Raw genomic sequence first — 16,897 nt, 5'->3', positions numbered from 1 at the left:
GCCAAGTGTGGGAACATTTTTTTTATTCCATTCACCTATATTTGAAGTAGGCTACTTGTATTTTACTTGGATAGTTCTACCTAATGCCATTTGTATAAGCTATTCTTCCACAACATTTGCAGTTATTGCTGTGTGCCATGGGAGGCTACTTTAATTAAAAGTGTGAATATTTCCCCAAACACTCCTGGGGTGTGACCATGGAATGGCATGATATATGATTGACCACTCCATGTGCAATGCCGTTATGATTGGTTATTATCCGCTCAGAGGCGGGACCTCGGTTTTTAATGCTAAAGCATTTTGTCCATGTAAAAAGATTAGTATAAATAAACAGAAATGGTTCCAACCACCCTGCATTAAGTGAGTGACCCCCTTGGGTCAATAGAAAAGTCTAGGCCTAGGCTACCTATTAAAATAAGATAAAATAAAATAGGCTATATGCCTGTTTTTACACTGACCGCACAATTTAGACTTCTTCAAGTGCTTCGGCTTAATCATTTACAGGGGCCATCGCCTATTTAACTGTAATTACAATAAGGCAGGCAGAGATAGCCTACTGTAGCTTTCATCTTCAGTGTCTTTTTGTGTTGCGGGTCACCTCCTGGCTGTGGGCAGCGGGCCAATCCGCGTGTTCCTCCCACTATTTTCCACTGAGCGACAAGGCTGCACATTGTGCACAGAGCGGCCAGCCAGCAAGGTTACAGCCGCTCAACCTCTCCCCGCCTCTAAAGGTAGGATAGACAGTCCTCGGCGCATAGCTGCATCTCTCCACATCGTTAACGCGACCGGGCGTCTGGGGCTACTTTATGGTGAGCTCTTCTCTTTCGTTTGATTTTCTTTTTCTTTTGTTTATGTTGCAGCGCGCATGGTGTCTGCTTTGTGAGTATAAGCCATGAGTTTGTGTGAGTTATACCTTAACCGTCGCATGGATGCGATCGACAGGATTAAGTTTGTTTGTTATTCTTTTTCAGAATAATTTCATATATCCTCCGTGGAAGTTTGAGCTATGAAACTAGAGGATGATGTAATGGGATGAGCGCCGCCTGTCAGCTCATCTTTCTGGGGCTGCTTCTGTACCGCGCGGCACAGTTCACGTGTGACCCCGATGGAAAATTACTTTCACACAATAGTCTTGTGCGAATGAGCGCAAGGATTCAGCTTTTGGTGCAACATCCTCATGCATTTACTCTTGTATGATAGACACAGCGCTGCCCATAAGGGGTAGAAAGTGGGAAGGCGTTCTAGGGCCCAGCCACTTGGGGGGCCCATGGTCTTTGGAAGCCAATAACCTAACTAAGCTAAACTTTATTTTTAGATTTTTTGATATTTAGGCTATGTCAATATATATTCAAAGTTGGGTGTTTACACAGAGCCGCGGCTCCGCTTACGGCCATTTAAAAAGCAGTAGAAAAGCAGAAATGTTCAAAATTGTGTGTGCCAAATGGTGACAAGATTGGGTTTTGATAGGCTATTAATCAGTTTTGGCTTGATTATAATTCCTGAGTCGTTCCTGCTCACGGAAAACAAATGTAGGCCTTCCTGCTACTTGTGTCTGGGTGTCGTTGTGAAAAGTGTTTGGACCCCATGAAAAAACAGGTTGGGTATCTTTTGTAGTTCTTCTACATTCCATAGTTACTCTGTCATTTTCCTGAGTCTACAAACGGGTTTAAATTCTCTCTCCCCATAAGGTAGGCCTACATTTTTGTGAAAAACAATTTCCCTTTGGGGACTATAACTTCTAAAGGCTTTGACATAAGTCTTCAGGTTGACACGACCTGTTTTAATTATTGCCATAACCACCAAGGTCCTGCTTTCTGTATTGTTTCTAAAAATAAGAAATAAAAATAGACCTACAAAAGTTCTTAATGCAAAGAAAGGCACAAAGAAGTTGGAATGATTTCAGTGCTTTTGCAGTGATAAGAGCAGAATGAACTAAGCCTAAATGTTGCAACCAAACATAGGCCAATTTTATAGTTTTGAGGGTAGGTTGGTTTGGTTTTGTAGAGAACCGCCTTTTTTCATTTGTGTGTGAATAATTTGTTGTTGATATTGTTTTTTAAGTGTTATTTATTTCAACAATGCCACCAAAAGATTTCAAATGATTTAGTGTCATGTTTAGAAATACAAAAAAGTGCAATATTTGGTGCAGTCAATTAGTGTAAATATACCAGAAACTAGTAGCATAGAAAACGTGCAAATTGTGAAAACTGTTTGCTTTAGTGAATACTAAAGAAGAACAAAGTCTCTGTGTGAACTGATTATTTTGTAGAGATCTGTTGACCTGTTAAACAATTGTGTGAGTGTAAGGGAATCAGAATAGATTGGTAGGTATGCTGGGCTAAGTCAGAAATGTGCTACTATGGGGCGCCCTTAGCTCAGTTGGTAGGGCGTCCTTCCCTGGGCCGGGCCCAGCAGCAGACCCGGGTTCGATTCCCACCCGCGGTCGTCCTCTGCATGTCACTCCCCTCTCTGCCCCATTTCACCTCTGTCTCTCAGCACTATAAATAAAAGCATAAAAATGCCCCAAAAATATCTAAAAAAAAATAAAAATAAGAAATGTGCTACTATTTTAGAATAATAATGAGCCCTTGCTCCCCCAACTGTCCCTGCAAGTCCCTGGTTGATAGTTAGTCTCTCTACAAATACATGTACAGTGGAGGAAATAAGTATTTGATCCCTCACTGATTTTGTAAGTTTGCCCACTTACAATGAAATGAACAGTCTATCATTTTAATGCTAGGTTTATTTTAACAGTGATAGACAGAATATCAAAAAGAAAATCCAGAAAATCACATAAAAAAATATATAAATTATGTTGCATTTCATTGAGTGAAATAAGTATTTGATCCCCTATCAAAACATTGCTTAGTACTTGGTGGAGAAACCCTTGTTTGCAAGTACAGATGTCAGACATGTCTTGTAGTTGATGACCAGGTTTGCACACAGCTCAGGAGGATATTTGGACCACTCCTCTTTGCAGATCCTCTCCTAATCTTTAAGGTTTCGAGGCTGTCACTTGAGCTTCATCAGTTCCCTCCCCAGATCTATTGGATTAAGATCCGGAGACTGGCTAGGACACTCCATGACCTTAATGTGCTTCTTCTTGAGCCACTCCTTTGTTGCCTTTGCTGTATTTTTAGGGTCATTGATGTGCTGGAAGACCCATCCATGACCCATTTTTACAGACCTGGCTGAGAGAAAAAGGTTGTCACCTAGTATTTCATGGTACATGGCCCCATCCATATTTCCTTTGATGCAGTGAAGTCCACCTGTCCCCTTAGCAGAGAAACACCGCCAAAGCATAATGCTTCAACCTCCATGCTTGACTTTGGGGATGGTATTCTTGGGGTCATAGTCAGAATTCCTCTTCCTCCAAGCATGGCAAGTCACTATGATACTAAAGAACTTGATTTTGTTCTAATCTGACCACATCACCTTCTCCCAAGCATTCTCTGAGTCGTTCAGGTGTTCATTGGCAAACTTCAGACGGTTCTGTACATGTCCCTTCTTGAGCAGGGGGACTTTACGGGCACTACAGGATTTCAATACATTACGGCATAGTGTGTTACCAATGGTTTTCTTGGTGACTGTGGTCCCAGCTGCCTTGGGATCATAAACAAACTCCTCCGGTGTAGATCTGGGCTGTTCCCTCACCTTTCTCCTGATCATTGATACCCCACAAGGTGAGATCTTGCTTGGAGCCCCAGACCAAGGGAGATTGATCATTGGTCATTTTGTGTTTCTTTCATTTTCAAATAATCGCACCAACAGTTGTCTCCTTCTCACCCAGCTTAATCCAATAGATCTGGGGAGGGAATTGATGAAGCTCAAGCGACAAGCTCGAAACCTTAAAGATTAGGAGAGGATCTGCAAAGAGGAGTGGTCCAAATATCCTCCTGAGCTGTGTGCAAACCTGGTCATCAACTACAAGACGTCTGACATCTGTACTTGCAAACAAGGGTTTCTCCACCAAGTACTAAGCAACGTTTTGATAGGGGATCAAATACTTATTTCACTCAATGAAATGCAACATAATTTATATATTTTATTTATGTGATTTTCTGGATTTTCTTTTTGATATTCTGTCTATCACTGTTAAAATAAACCTAGCATTAAAATGATAGACTGTTCATTTCATTGTAAGTGGGCAAACTTACAAAATCAGTGAGGGATCAAATACTTATTTCCTCCACTGTACATGTATTTGTAGAGAGACTAACTATCAACCAGGGACTTGCAGGGACAGTTGGGGGAGCAAGGGCTCATTATTATTCTAAAATAGTAGCACATTTCTTCTTTTTTTTTTTGATATTTTTGGGGCATTTTTATGCTTTTATTTATAGTGCTGAGAGACAGAGGTGAAATGGGGCAGAGAGGGGAGTGACATGCAGAGGACGACCGCGGGTGGGAATCGAACCCGGGTCTGCTGCTGGGCCCGGCCTTCTAGGGCCCAGCCACTTGGGGGCCCATGGTCTTTGGAAGCCAAGAACCTAACTAAGCTAAACTTTATTTTAGTAAAGCAAAAGAAGCCCGACGACATCTACGACGACCGATTTCACGGCACACACCAAACAGATTCGTGTCCCCGCCCCCTCCCGACTCTACGACGGCGATTATCGGGCCGGTGTGTCCTGGCCTTTATGGGCGGCGCTGAATGAGCGCACTCACACACATTGATAGCAGTAAAGCATAAGGTGGGCCCATTGACTGGAGGTCTTCAGGGCCCAGCCATTTGTGTGGGCAGGCCTGTTGGTAGTACATTACTATTGTGCATAGCATAAGTCTAAACATTAAACTCTATGCATATCGGCTATTGTCAGTGTTATGGTAAAACCTTTCTCCTGATGAAAACGTTTTAATGTTGCTTTCCCTTCTGTGCCAGACCCTGCTGTGATTGGTCGAGTTTGCATGTCTGAATGATGAAAAAAAAAACTACTAGGCTACATGCATACACTATATACAGTATATATTCTAACAGCCTATTGGGTTATTATTCCAGTGTCTCACTATTGATCTTGGGAATGTGCTTTCATGTAAGCCTATATTAGCCTGCATTACTTATTTTTTGATACGCTATTTTTATTATCAATACTAATCTAAACATTTGAAGTAGCCTACCATTTCCATACCGCTGCAAAATCATATTTTTCACGTTTCTGTATATTTATAACTTTATTTCTAGTACACCTATCTATCTATCTATCTATCTATCTATCTATCTATCTATCTATCTATCTATCCCTTTCTAAACTCTTACTTCAAACTATAACGTGGTGCGGGCACTACAGATGAAATGCTAGATCACAGTAGCCTTTATATTTATGATGCAATATTGTATGCCTACATATCTTGATGAGGTTCATGGAAAATGTATTGAGGAACCAATGTGTCTGTGTATTGGACTGTTTGAATGAATCCTTATCAGCTGCGTTGTAGAAACCATTGTGTGAGTTAGTGTTTCAGCCACTCCTTTGTTTGTTTGGAAACATTTTGCAACACTAAAGCATGTTGCCATAGCGAAGTACTGACTGGCTGACTCATGACAGGCTCTTCTGTTGTGGCTCATCGTGCCCTGATTAAGACCTTGCAGATTATCATGTTTGGGTGCAGGCTAATGCATTTCTGGTAATCGGATATTACTGCGCTGCGGTTGATCTCAATAAGCAATATTTTCTCGTGGCTGTGGAGTTTCTGGACAAGTGATGATGGACAAATCCATGTCTCAGTTATGAGCTTTATGTTCCCTGGCCAGGACACAACAGGTTTAATCAATTTTAATTTCAATTTTTACCTGCATTCATCTGCACAGAAACTCTTTGGTAAACTGGTATTCATATCACACAAGGTTTACAAGGACGCTTTTCAGAAATGACTCCTTGATACACTTATTTGTTCCTCCTTCTATGCAATTGTGCCACTCGGATGAATGAATTATTAGGACTGCTATTTACAGAATTTGTATTAATACTCCTATACATTAAAAAAAATTAGGGACTGCGTGGGACATGTGAAGAAAGTCACCAGTGTGTCCCCCTCTGATCCGTTAGTCATTTTTCAGTATCGTATCACCTATGTTTATGAGAGCCAGATTAAACTGAGATGTTTTAGCTAAATGTGATAGATACACTCACATTTCTGTCTGTAATATCCAAGGTGAGTCAATAAAAAACTGATTAATTTATCATATTATCTTTAATCTTATTGGAGCAACAGGCCCAGTCAATGTAAAGAGGTTCACATGACCCTCAGACATATTTAGTAGGCTACAAGAGCCACAATGTCTCACCAATGAAGGAGGCATGATGGAAAGAAGACGTATGCAGTGCACTTTGGGTTTCAAGGTGTGTTTCCAGTTGGCGCAGGTGTAGCGTAACGCTGGGCTGAGGTGAATATATAGCTCAAAGACACGTCAGCAGGAAAATAAAGGACGCAGTAACTTCTGTGGCTGCGCGTGGGCGTTTTGTGCAAAGCCTGAAGTGATACACTTGAGGCCATTGCTGGATTGTGAAAATACTTCAGCTGCAGGGATTTGAACAGTTGTTTTGCTCTACAGTGTGAATAATTGTACTATACACAACTGTATATGAGTTAGGCTTGTGCAGGCCTGAGAACAGACTATTCAATACTAACCTAAAACTTATCTGTGAACATCCAGACATTTCACGCAGTGGTGTTAATGTTTTTTTTCTGACTGCCAAGAGCATAGCTGTGGAATCTCATATTATATTGTAAAATAATAAATAGGCTGTTAATGGAGAAGGTACACAGAAAAGCTGTTCCTCTCAGCTTTTACCCTGACAGCTCCACAGCAAGTTGTTTTATAAATCCGCACTGGAAACACCAACTGCGTGTTTGAAAGAGTGATCAACAGATGTCAAATTAGAGAGAACGGGGTTGACAGGTTGGAGCAGAATCGCTAGACAAAATACCAGACTGACTAGTACAAGCATTAGGCCTTGTTTCTACCTTGTGTTCTAAGCCAACATCGAGAATGAAAAAGCACCTCAAACAGTAAAAGGAGAGTGAATATCTGGCTTTAGTTTGTCAGGTCACCACTAACATGATTCCAAATTATTTACAGGCGACTAGGGGGGGGGGGGGTAGAAAGCAAAATATAGCCTTTTTAATATAGCAAACTAAAGCAAGAACAAAACCACCACTGCCAAGCAGCTGAACAGACACACAAGTAAAACAGTTGACTTTGTAACACTGAACACAGAGAGCACTCGGAGACAACCTCTCACTACCTCTTAAGGTGAGACAATGAGCAGCACAGAGCACTGGAGTCTCAGGGCATATATAACCTCCTCACACCTGGGCTCAATCAGCCAATCAGTGCCACACACCTGATTGCAGTGAGGGAACCAGCCACCATTCTCACGGAGGCGAAAGACTCTGTGCACCCACAGGGCTGAAATCTTCCGTTTCCTCACAGCGAGTTAGCTTTTGATAATTGTTCTGTTTCTATAGGTGACAAATGGAGACCTTCAATCATAAACTCAACACTTACTTACAGTCATGGATGGGTCCCAGGGGTAAGTAGTGTGAAATTGTCATCTTAGTAGCTGATATCAAATGCCTTGTTTTTGTCTTTATTGTGTTTGATGACCAAACTATTGCAAGTACTGTAATCAGTTCAAAAGCTCATGAAGAGTATTACCGTTACAAGAAAAGTGAAAGTGAACTGCCTCAAAAAACCTATGAACCAAAATTGTTGATGCTGTACAACATGTTACATGGATTCGCTGCCAACATTTAGAGGTGTTGAAACATTCCTCCATCCATGTGTACTGCTTCTGCTTTCTCCTTTTTAATGAGGCCCCCTCATTGGCCTCCTCTCGATCTAGCAGTAAAAACCTGGCCATTTCTATCCCAAATATTTCAGATGAGCGGGTGCAGGGATGGCTGCTGCTCGACAACTACCCACCAACCCTTGCACTCACAGTGATGTACCTGCTGATCGTGTGGATGGGGCCCAAGTACATGAAACACAGGCAGCCGTACTCCTGCAGAGGCGTCCTGGTGCTCTACAATCTGGGCCTCACTCTCTTGTCCTTCTACATGTTGTATGAGGTAAACAGACTGCTCGCCATTGAGACGCGCTCAAGTAGGCCAAAGGTTTCGCTGCAGCGTCACACCACAGGCATATTGTTTAAAGGAAAAAAGAGAAAACAGACCTGAACTAAAGCTGCATACTCACCACAAAGAAAACCCCTAGGGGTGGTAATATACCCATATGCTTATTTATTTTGAATTAAAATGAATACTTAGACATTTTGGAAAATTTGCTCATTCATTTTCTGTGTCAGCAGGTAAATTAGAAAAAATTATGAACCTTATTGTTTTACTTTTCTTCAAGTTTTTTTTATTTATCTTTTGTCTAAGCTGGACTATCATAGCGGTACATTTAGTAAGCTGATTTGAGAGTGGTACCAATCTCCTCATCTAACTCTCACTGAGGAAGGGGCAAAGAGTGTTTTCCAAAAATGTGGAACTATTTCTTTAACACTTAACTCAGATTACACGCGGGCCTGTGGTTACTGGCGTCGCTGGCTGAAAGCTAGCACCAAAAGCAAAGCGATCAGGGAGTGAGAGGGACACAGCTCACAGGCTCATTGTTTCAGAAGTCAAATCCCTCATATGCCCTCGCAGACATCTGCACAGCCCCCTATTGTTTCCTGGAAAACTGCTTTTTAAAAACAGCTGACTAAATATTTGAAATTGATAGAGGCACCCATGTAAACAAACATTTGTTAATTTTTTTTAAATTTTTTCAAGGCGGCCCAAGTCTGAGCTGAATTAGCTGTACGCAGCAGCAATCATGCCCAGAGTTCACTTATCACAGTGTTATTATCTGGTGATTTGTGCACCTGTGAACACCAGGAACTAAGCATTTACATGTGTATCTGTACTATTTCTTCCCATCCCACTGGCAGAATAAAGCTTCTTGTCTGTCTGCATTGCATAAGGTCCCAGTGGTCTGTTGGCTGTGTGAGTCTGTACTCTGGAAATGCCATCGACTTAGGGTTAACTTTTGGCTGTCCAAAATCAATGCCATTAAAATTGCCCTGTACTTTAATGTGGATCAAAGTGCAAGTTGTGTTCTTGTAAACCTTCCAGGTCACAGAGGTCAATCACATAATGATTGCTAACTGCTTGTGATTCATTTTGTACATCTATGGGATGACCAATGCTGCTGTAGCCGAAGTTTGTAGAACCGGGGGTGGGGGGGCTAACATCCTTGGTGTTCTTTTCATTGTGCTGGTTCTGAGATGCAGTTTCTTGTTCTTGTTCTGAGGTCAATTAATATGCCTTTTACAGCTGCAAAGACAGTGGATCTGTATAGATTTTTCGAATCGACAAAGGCCAGCGACGAGCATTTGATTATTTATTGGGGGAATGACACAAAACAGATTGTGTACTTGTCACAGGGAGAACCACTCAGTTTTTCAGTATTTTGTGGCTTTGTACATTTTGAAGAAATAACCCTTATGTTGTCAACTTGGACGGAGACTTTAAATGTCAAAGTCTGTTACAAACTGTGTTTGTTGTTGCTGTTGTTTGGAGTTTGGGAAGCAAGCAGGAACTGTCAGTGGCTAACTGGCTTTCTTTCTGTACATGCACGTTTCTGTTACCTCTGGGGAAGCTAAAGTCTGACATTTGACGGCATTTTCAGAGGTTGCTTTACATTTAATGTGTGTGCTGCGGTGTCACTTTACAGTACGTTTAGCTCGTGTATTTAGGGATTTGGTCCATTATCCAATCATCCTTCATCTAAATTGCATTTTTCCCAGCTTGTTAGTGCTGTGTGGGATGGCGATTACAACTTCTACTGCCAGGACACTCGGAGTGCACAGGAAGTGGATAATAAGGTGAGTCACATTTTCACAATGTGCAACCTTTTTTAACGTTGGTTGCTGCTGGGGATTTTACTTTCATTTAATCACATCTATTATGTCATTTCACGATGATTTAGAATTTTCTTTCCTGATTCAATAAACACTAGATCAAAGGTATATTGCAGTAACTCTAGAAAGCTGTATAGAGACAGACAGGAATTGCTGCAATAAATTCTAATCTAAATGTTTTTTCTCAATCAAATGTATTTCTCTATTGCTCTGATTCCGTGGGTGAGTACCTGTAAATCCCAGCTATAAGCTGCACTGACCGAGCAAATTTAATCTCAGGTCAGGTCATCATAATGACTCTGTTCAGTGTTTGTATAGAGCTCTTCAATGGAGGTGAAAACAAGGTTCACACAGTAAAATGTTGCACAGTCTTGCACTTCTGAATCTATTAAATACAAAGTGTTGTAACTGTCAATGCTACAGATAAATTGCTTTCTGATTCATCCTTGACTTTTAGGGACATTTGGGACAGATGTCTGCGCTCAACCTTTTATGATAAATAGTGTGTTTTTTTTGTATTTTTTTCTGTAATATTTCATCTGTATAATCTTCCCTTCTGGAATATAGAGGGAGTATTTGTTTTGTTTTCTTTAGTTTTAAACCATTTTTGTTCTGCTTGTTTTTTTGCGTGGCCTCTCAGATCATACATGTCCTGTGGTGGTACTACTTCTCCAAGCTCATCGAGTTCATGGACACCTTTTTCTTCATACTGCGAAAGAATAACCACCAGATCAGCGTTCTTCACATCTTCCACCACGCCAGCATGCTGAATATCTGGTGGTTTGTTATGAACTGGGTGCCCTGCGGACATTGTGAGTGTTCCGACACAAGTTTGCCCTCCACTGACTCAAATCTCTCTAGTAACCACATTTTGCTGTTTGGCCCCTAAAGGGAGCTAAATAATTCAAGTGCTCTAATGTTGAACCCATTAGCCCTGAAAACTGCCTGTTTTCCCCCAAAAGCCTTGAAAGACACAAAGTGGCACCTGCTGACCTGAACACTTCTGCACTTTGTGACATATTTGTTAAAGTTGTGCAGAAAAGAGCACGCCAGTCCATGAGTTTACCCAACTCAAACAGTTATTCAGATGCTTACTATACTATTTCTGTATTACTTAAATGGTAATGACTTCTATTGATTTCACTTGAACTTGTGTAGTAGTAGTAATGAAACGTTTGTTATTCCCCGTATGATCGTTGCAATCCTGGATGGCAGACGTTTTGTCAATCACTCACTCACTGTTATTACGTTCCGCGTCTCTCTTCTGTGTCTTGTCAGCATACTTCGGTGCCGCCCTAAACAGCTTCATTCATGTGGTGATGTATTCTTACTACGGCCTCTCAGCCATCCCAGCGATGCGGCCGTACCTTTGGTGGAAGAGGTACATCACACAGTTACAGCTGGTGAGTGAATCCTGTAGTTCCGTCCTGGTGATAGAGTAATTATCCAGATACTTCACTTAAGTAAAAGTAGCTGTAGCATGGCGTTAAAAGAATACTCCCAATACACAAGTAAATGTCCTGACTTCCAAAGTTTATTTAAAGCAAAATTTAGTTTAAAGTATCAAAAGTAAAAGTGCTCCTTTGATGGAGAAGTATTATACATATACATTGTACATTTTTCAATATCATAAGTAGCCTTTCACTGTTGTTGTTCAAAGTTAAGATAATTTGAACTATTTAACATGACTATGCTAACCCCCCAACTCATGAAGACATGTCTGTCACATTTGGTGGTGTTAGCGCTCTCACAGCACAGGCACAGACAGATGAGGCGATGGGGTATAATTGGAGTGATTCCATGAAAACACACGTAGCTTACTGGCAGGTAGGCAGGCAAGCAGGAACAGGTCCAGGTAGATAGCAGATAGGCAGTAACTGGTAAGTTAGCAGGTATGGGCAGTTAACAGGAAATGATGACGGTGAGGATATGACAACGAACAAAGGAATGGGTCTGATTTATGTTATGTTTCAGCTTTGTCTTTAGACTAAAAGGTCAGTGACGTAAAAAGGTACAATGTTTGTCTCTGAATATATATAAGTAGCATGAAGTAGAAATACTCAAGTAATATAAAATGATTGTACTACTACTATCCTTTTTGAAATTCATGTGAGTAATAAAAGTTGACAATGTATGTGGCTGGTAATTGTTATATTCACTTTACATTGTGAAGCTTTATACCGTTCAGATCGTCCATTTAAGATATTTTTAGCCTCTGGATCAATATAACCTTTCTGTGTCACCTTCTCACTGTAGTGTGTGTCTGCATGCGTGTGTTGTTTGCCCTCCACAGATCCAGTTCTTTTTAACCATGTCCCAGACAATTTGTGCAGTCGTGTGGCCGTGTGGCTTTCCCAAGGGATGGTGTTACTTCCAAATAAGTTACATCGTCGTGCTCATTGTCCTTTTCTCAAACTTCTACATACAGGTCAGTTTTTTTTTCCCATTTTCAAAATGGTAAATTAATGATTCTAAAGTATACGACTGGTGATATTTTCTTAATGTCAGCAAATCCCATGAAAAGACTTAAAACTAACAATGAATTGATCTCACTAACAAGTAGCATCTGTGAATCAAAGGCCTGATGCCATAGAAATCTGTGAGGAAATATACATCAATGAGCCACTTTGAAAGATGTTCCTCCATCATGACAATCAAGGCCACTTGAATTTATTTTAAATTAATCTCACATACAAGATCCTGCTGCTGTTAATCTTTTTTTGTACTTTATATTTGTGACCCGTTTCTAAAGACATGAAACATCAGTAGTAAACAACACACTTTTTGGCATTGTTGGTTTCAGTACGTTCAGGAGACTGTTGACTGTAAATAAAATAGAAAATAAAGCCAGTCTTATCTTTCATTATTATACACATTGTGCTGTAAAATTGTGTTAATTTAGAAAAAAACTAAAATGTGAATTTGGTGAACTAGTTATGTTGCTTATTGAGTTTAATTTAGGCCTTTGTTTTTGGTCTGTCCGATAACGTTTTTAAAAATATGATATTCATATTTGCAAGACACATTTTTTCATTAACACACATCAACAAAATTGTGACCATTATACTAAAACCGATACTTTACAGTTAATAAAATAAACTTGTTGATGAGAACACTGCTTATGAATTATTTTCCATTTAGTAACGAGCATGTTAACCTTGTTCCATTTTCAGTTCCATTACATTATATGTAATGCTCTCTGCCTCTCTTTCTCTCACAAAAGACTTACAAGAAAGCAAGTGGTTCTCTAAAGAAGGAGCAGCAGAACGGCTCTCCCGTATCAACAAACGGACATGCAAATGGGAAGCCGTCTATGGAGCGCACAACATACAAGAAACTGAGGGTGGATTGACGATTGAGAAAAGGTCGATCAATTCACACTGTAGCGAGTTAGCTAATGCTGCTAGAAGGTAAATGTATCTTCTTAACTAGAATAGTTTGGCACTCACTTGAGATGAAATAAGCTATAGCTACATTCATACGGATACTTTCCATGTATTTGCACATGTTCCTACTCTTTGGTATTGAATTATTAAATGTATAGTCAACGGAGAACATGGTTGTAGTAGGCTATGTTTGACAATGCGCAATGTTGCCTCCCCAACTCACCCTCTAGAGGAAATTAACTCTTAAGAAGAAAATCTCTTACCAGCAAAAAAACAACAACACACATTTCGACTCATTTGCCGATGCTTTGACCACAGAATGTCCAGAGACAAAAGATCCAGTGAGTGTGTTGGCACTGGCAGCTGAAGCTTTCTTCACACTCAACAATGTCTCTGTTTCAACAACCCAAGAGACAGTTCAGTGCTTACTATGGTCCTAAATGTGTACTGTTAACAAGAGCATTTTGCGTGATCTCATTCTGGTCTGTGCTAAAAATGCTACATTTCACCCAATGTTATACTGTAACATTTTGCTGCATATTTGCAGAGCAGGGACTCCAACTTGGAATATTTAGCCATGTAACCAAAGCATAGTGTGAATATGCTAGGATATTTATACCAGCTAAAGACACAATATTAGAGGGCAGTTGTTTTATAAGCACAAAATAGCTTTATCACATAAGGCAATTATAACTTAACTTATATTATTATAATTTGAATGAAATAGATAAGACGATGCCCATTAGGTCAGCGGTGCAACAGCTTATTGGCAATATTTAGGTATAATTCATCAAAGTGGATATCGTACTGTAGCCTATAATTCAGTGTTAATTACTCAAATATGTTATATTTAGTTCAAATGTATTATTTAGTTTAGAATTCAAGCTCCTTATTGGCCTTGGAACCAGCCATTCAAATCTCACCACAAGGTCTATTTAGTAGCTGTTCTGGAACTTTTGATTGTCGCAGGATCTTTCTCATTTGGAGGTGTTGAATGTTAAAAAAAAAAAATGTAATATCATGTGATGCAAGCAAAAGCCCCAGAACAGCCACTAAATGGGCCATGTGCTGGAATTGTTTAGTCAAATACTTTATATTGTTTATTTTTGTCTTTCCTTATAGGCCTTTAGGGTGCCTTCTGGTACAATTGATTCAGTATTTAATGCAGCTTTTTTTTCTCTCTCTCTCTCCCTCTCTCTTAATATTCTATCACCAGATTCATGTTGGTCCATGTCAGACTGTCTGTCAAACTTCCTGTTCAAATCCTGTGCCTGACACTTTGTTTCTGTTTTTGAAAATACCAAATGTCCGAAACTTCCATTCCTTACTCGACCCACACTTAACACAATTCATCTTATCTTAAAGGAATAGCTGGCAAAGGCTTGTTCGCTTTCTTGTTGCCAGTAAGACGAACAAATGTGTACATGATCTGAAGTTTTATCTTTCAACACTTCTATAGCTCACTTTAGATCGTGTAAGCTTTTGAGAGAGCCAGGCTAGCTGTTTCCCCCTCATCTCCAGTTTTGGAGAGTCTCCATGCTATCTTAGGATAACTAACTTCGGGAGCGTGCTTATGTTCCCACAGCTGTATGTTCCCACATTTCTAAGTCATCTAACTATATCATTGACAATAGGGTGGGGGTGGGTGGGTGGGTGTGTGCCTGCGTGTGTGTCCCTCGTAACCTCTCCCTTTCCCTTGCCCCTTACCCTAACCACCCAGCTGTGATGCCTGAACCTAATCGCCAATTCAACCTTCTCATGTAACTCTCAGCAAAAAAGCGAACAAGTATATTTTTCAAAAAAAACATTGAAATATTCCTTAAACCTCTGTTGTGTTCCTTATGTAAGTGTAATTTTCTGTAAACCATTGTCAGGGTAAATATGTAGGTAGGCTGAAGGGTTGTTTGAAAAATAGACTGTGTGAATCTGACACCCTCTGCCTCAATTTAATGAGACACTGTATGGTCTTAACCACTGAATGAGCACAGTATGTCGGTCAAATGTAAAGGTGACCTAGATTCATGTTCACTGCATCAGAAATGATGTCAGAATTGGAATAATACACACAAAGGCCACATTTTCTCTGCATGAGTCTGGTCCACAGATATCTGCTGATAACACAATACATGCATGATGAAGCATATCTACTCAGAAATGTAATTAGTTATTTTTCGTTTGTTTAATTAGCCTATTATTTCTAGCTTCATGTCATCCCTTTTCTAGTTACCCCTGTGTATAGGCTATAAGCTGATACAAAGCACTGAAGGTAACAGGGTTTACATTATTTAAGGGTATAGGCTAGATTAAATCACTCCCCATTTAACAAAGGCCGATGAAGTTTAGAGGCATGTAATGAGATATTACATACATTTTATAAACTTGAAATAAATATATATATTTTCTGAAATCTGGGGTACATGTGGATTAACATGTTATGACTCATGCTTTACTTGCTGTAACACATTAAAGACAAACTGAGATTGTAATTGTACGTGTGTTCAAATGGTTGTTTTTCCTTCTTACAAAATGCTGAAAATGCTATAAATAATCATTGAAGACAAACAGTATTTGAGAGTTCATTGAGCCGTAATAATTATTCTGAATTATTCCATTATTTAAGGTTTTGTGAAAACCTTTAAGTCATGCTGGAGGCTCTTTTGATGGTAATGTTAGTTTGTTGGTCAGTTTACCGCTAATAAGCTAGCTATACGTTAGCAATAGCCTACTAAAACGCTAAATTAACATAGTACATTATACCTGCTAAAGAAAAGGAAAGACTAACTTTATATCTGCTAAATGTTAGCATTGTCGATGTCTAAATTAAATTAGTTTAAGCCAAACTAGCAAGGAGACAAGAAACATGCTAACATTCCTCTCTAGGTCCATCGATGCTTGCTCGAAATGGCCTGAGGTTGAAGTGAGGGTGTTGTGAACAAATGTGTTTGACTATAAACAACGCACTCAAGACACAGTTTATTTTTTAGTTACAAATGAAACAATTCTGTTTATTCTGCCTTGATATCAGCTCTTGAGTTTTTGTAAGATAAGACAAAGGACTTGAGGAATTCTTGCCATGTCCCAGATCTTGACTTAAAATCAAATAAGTAGGCCTAAGCCTCATTCATTTAGTTTGGTGTTGGCAAATGAAACTTTCTTAAGTGACTTGCGCTCTGTCTCTCAAGTACAAATGTACTTCCTGTGATCTGTTTTTGAAAGAGCAGCCCACCTTCACTTCCCTCAATCTCTTCCCACCTTAAGTAGTATCACTGTGACCTCCCCTGCCTAGCCAGCACTGTGTGCAGACTTGATGCGCTGGAATGCTGTGTGTGTTTGCAGGACAGAGCAACTGTTTGTGAGCTTTGGTGGCGTGTCTGCTGGCCAGCCGCTGTGCAAACAATGCCTTACTCACTGATTTTTCAGAGGCCATGGCCTCAGAGACACACAGGGCGGAGTGATGGTGTTGAGTCATTTCTACATAAATGATGTGATGATCAGACAACTTCTTCAGCAAGAATAAGAATGTGGCTCTTGAGGAGGCCTCTCCCTATTTGAACGTCAATACGATGTACCGTCTATGGTGAAGGCTTACAACTGTTCTTATAA

At 40.0% G+C, this 16,897-nt stretch overlaps 1 protein-coding gene across 4 annotated transcripts; it reads left to right on the top strand.

Moving 5' to 3' along the window:
• Positions 1-678: 678 nt before the first annotated feature.
• Positions 679-14,926, top strand: elovl5 (ELOVL fatty acid elongase 5). Of its 4 annotated transcripts, none has more exons than XR_013845084.1 (9): positions 679-809; positions 7,471-7,535; positions 7,886-8,073; positions 9,795-9,872; positions 10,549-10,720; positions 11,187-11,311; positions 12,202-12,336; positions 13,132-13,318; positions 14,511-14,926. XR_013845084.1 is itself a non-coding variant. In XM_080036380.1 (9 exons), exons 2-8 carry the CDS (start codon positions 7,478-7,480, stop codon positions 13,258-13,260), a joined length of 885 nt encoding a protein of 294 aa, XP_079892506.1. In that variant the 5' UTR covers positions 679-809; positions 7,471-7,477; the 3' UTR covers positions 13,261-13,273; positions 14,511-14,926. The 4 variants fall into 4 exon arrangements, 2 of the variants coding, with proteins under 2 accessions (XP_079892506.1, XP_079892505.1); XM_080036380.1 differs by having other exon boundaries at positions 13,132-13,273; XR_013845085.1 differs by lacking the exon at positions 679-809 and adding an exon at positions 816-879.
• Positions 14,927-16,897: the final 1,971 nt, after the last annotated feature.

This window comes from Ammodytes marinus, assembly GCF_949987685.1.
Source record: "Ammodytes marinus genome assembly, chromosome: 11".
Classification (NCBI taxonomy): Eukaryota; Metazoa; Chordata; class Actinopteri; order Uranoscopiformes; family Ammodytidae; genus Ammodytes; species Ammodytes marinus.
This window is presented reverse-complemented; position numbering and strand designations above follow the sequence as displayed.

Excerpts from the sequence above, each read along its gene's own strand:
- elovl5 (XM_080036380.1), top strand. The coding sequence starts at position 7,478 with ATGGAGACCTTCAATCATAAACTCAACACTTACTTACAGTCATGGATG. Across the intron at positions 7,536-7,885 it reads GTCATGGATGGGTCCCAGGG|ATGAGCGGGTGCAGGGATGG; the intron begins GTAAGTAGTGTG and ends CAAATATTTCAG. Across the intron at positions 11,312-12,201 it reads ACATCACACAGTTACAGCTG|ATCCAGTTCTTTTTAACCAT; the intron begins GTGAGTGAATCC and ends TGCCCTCCACAG.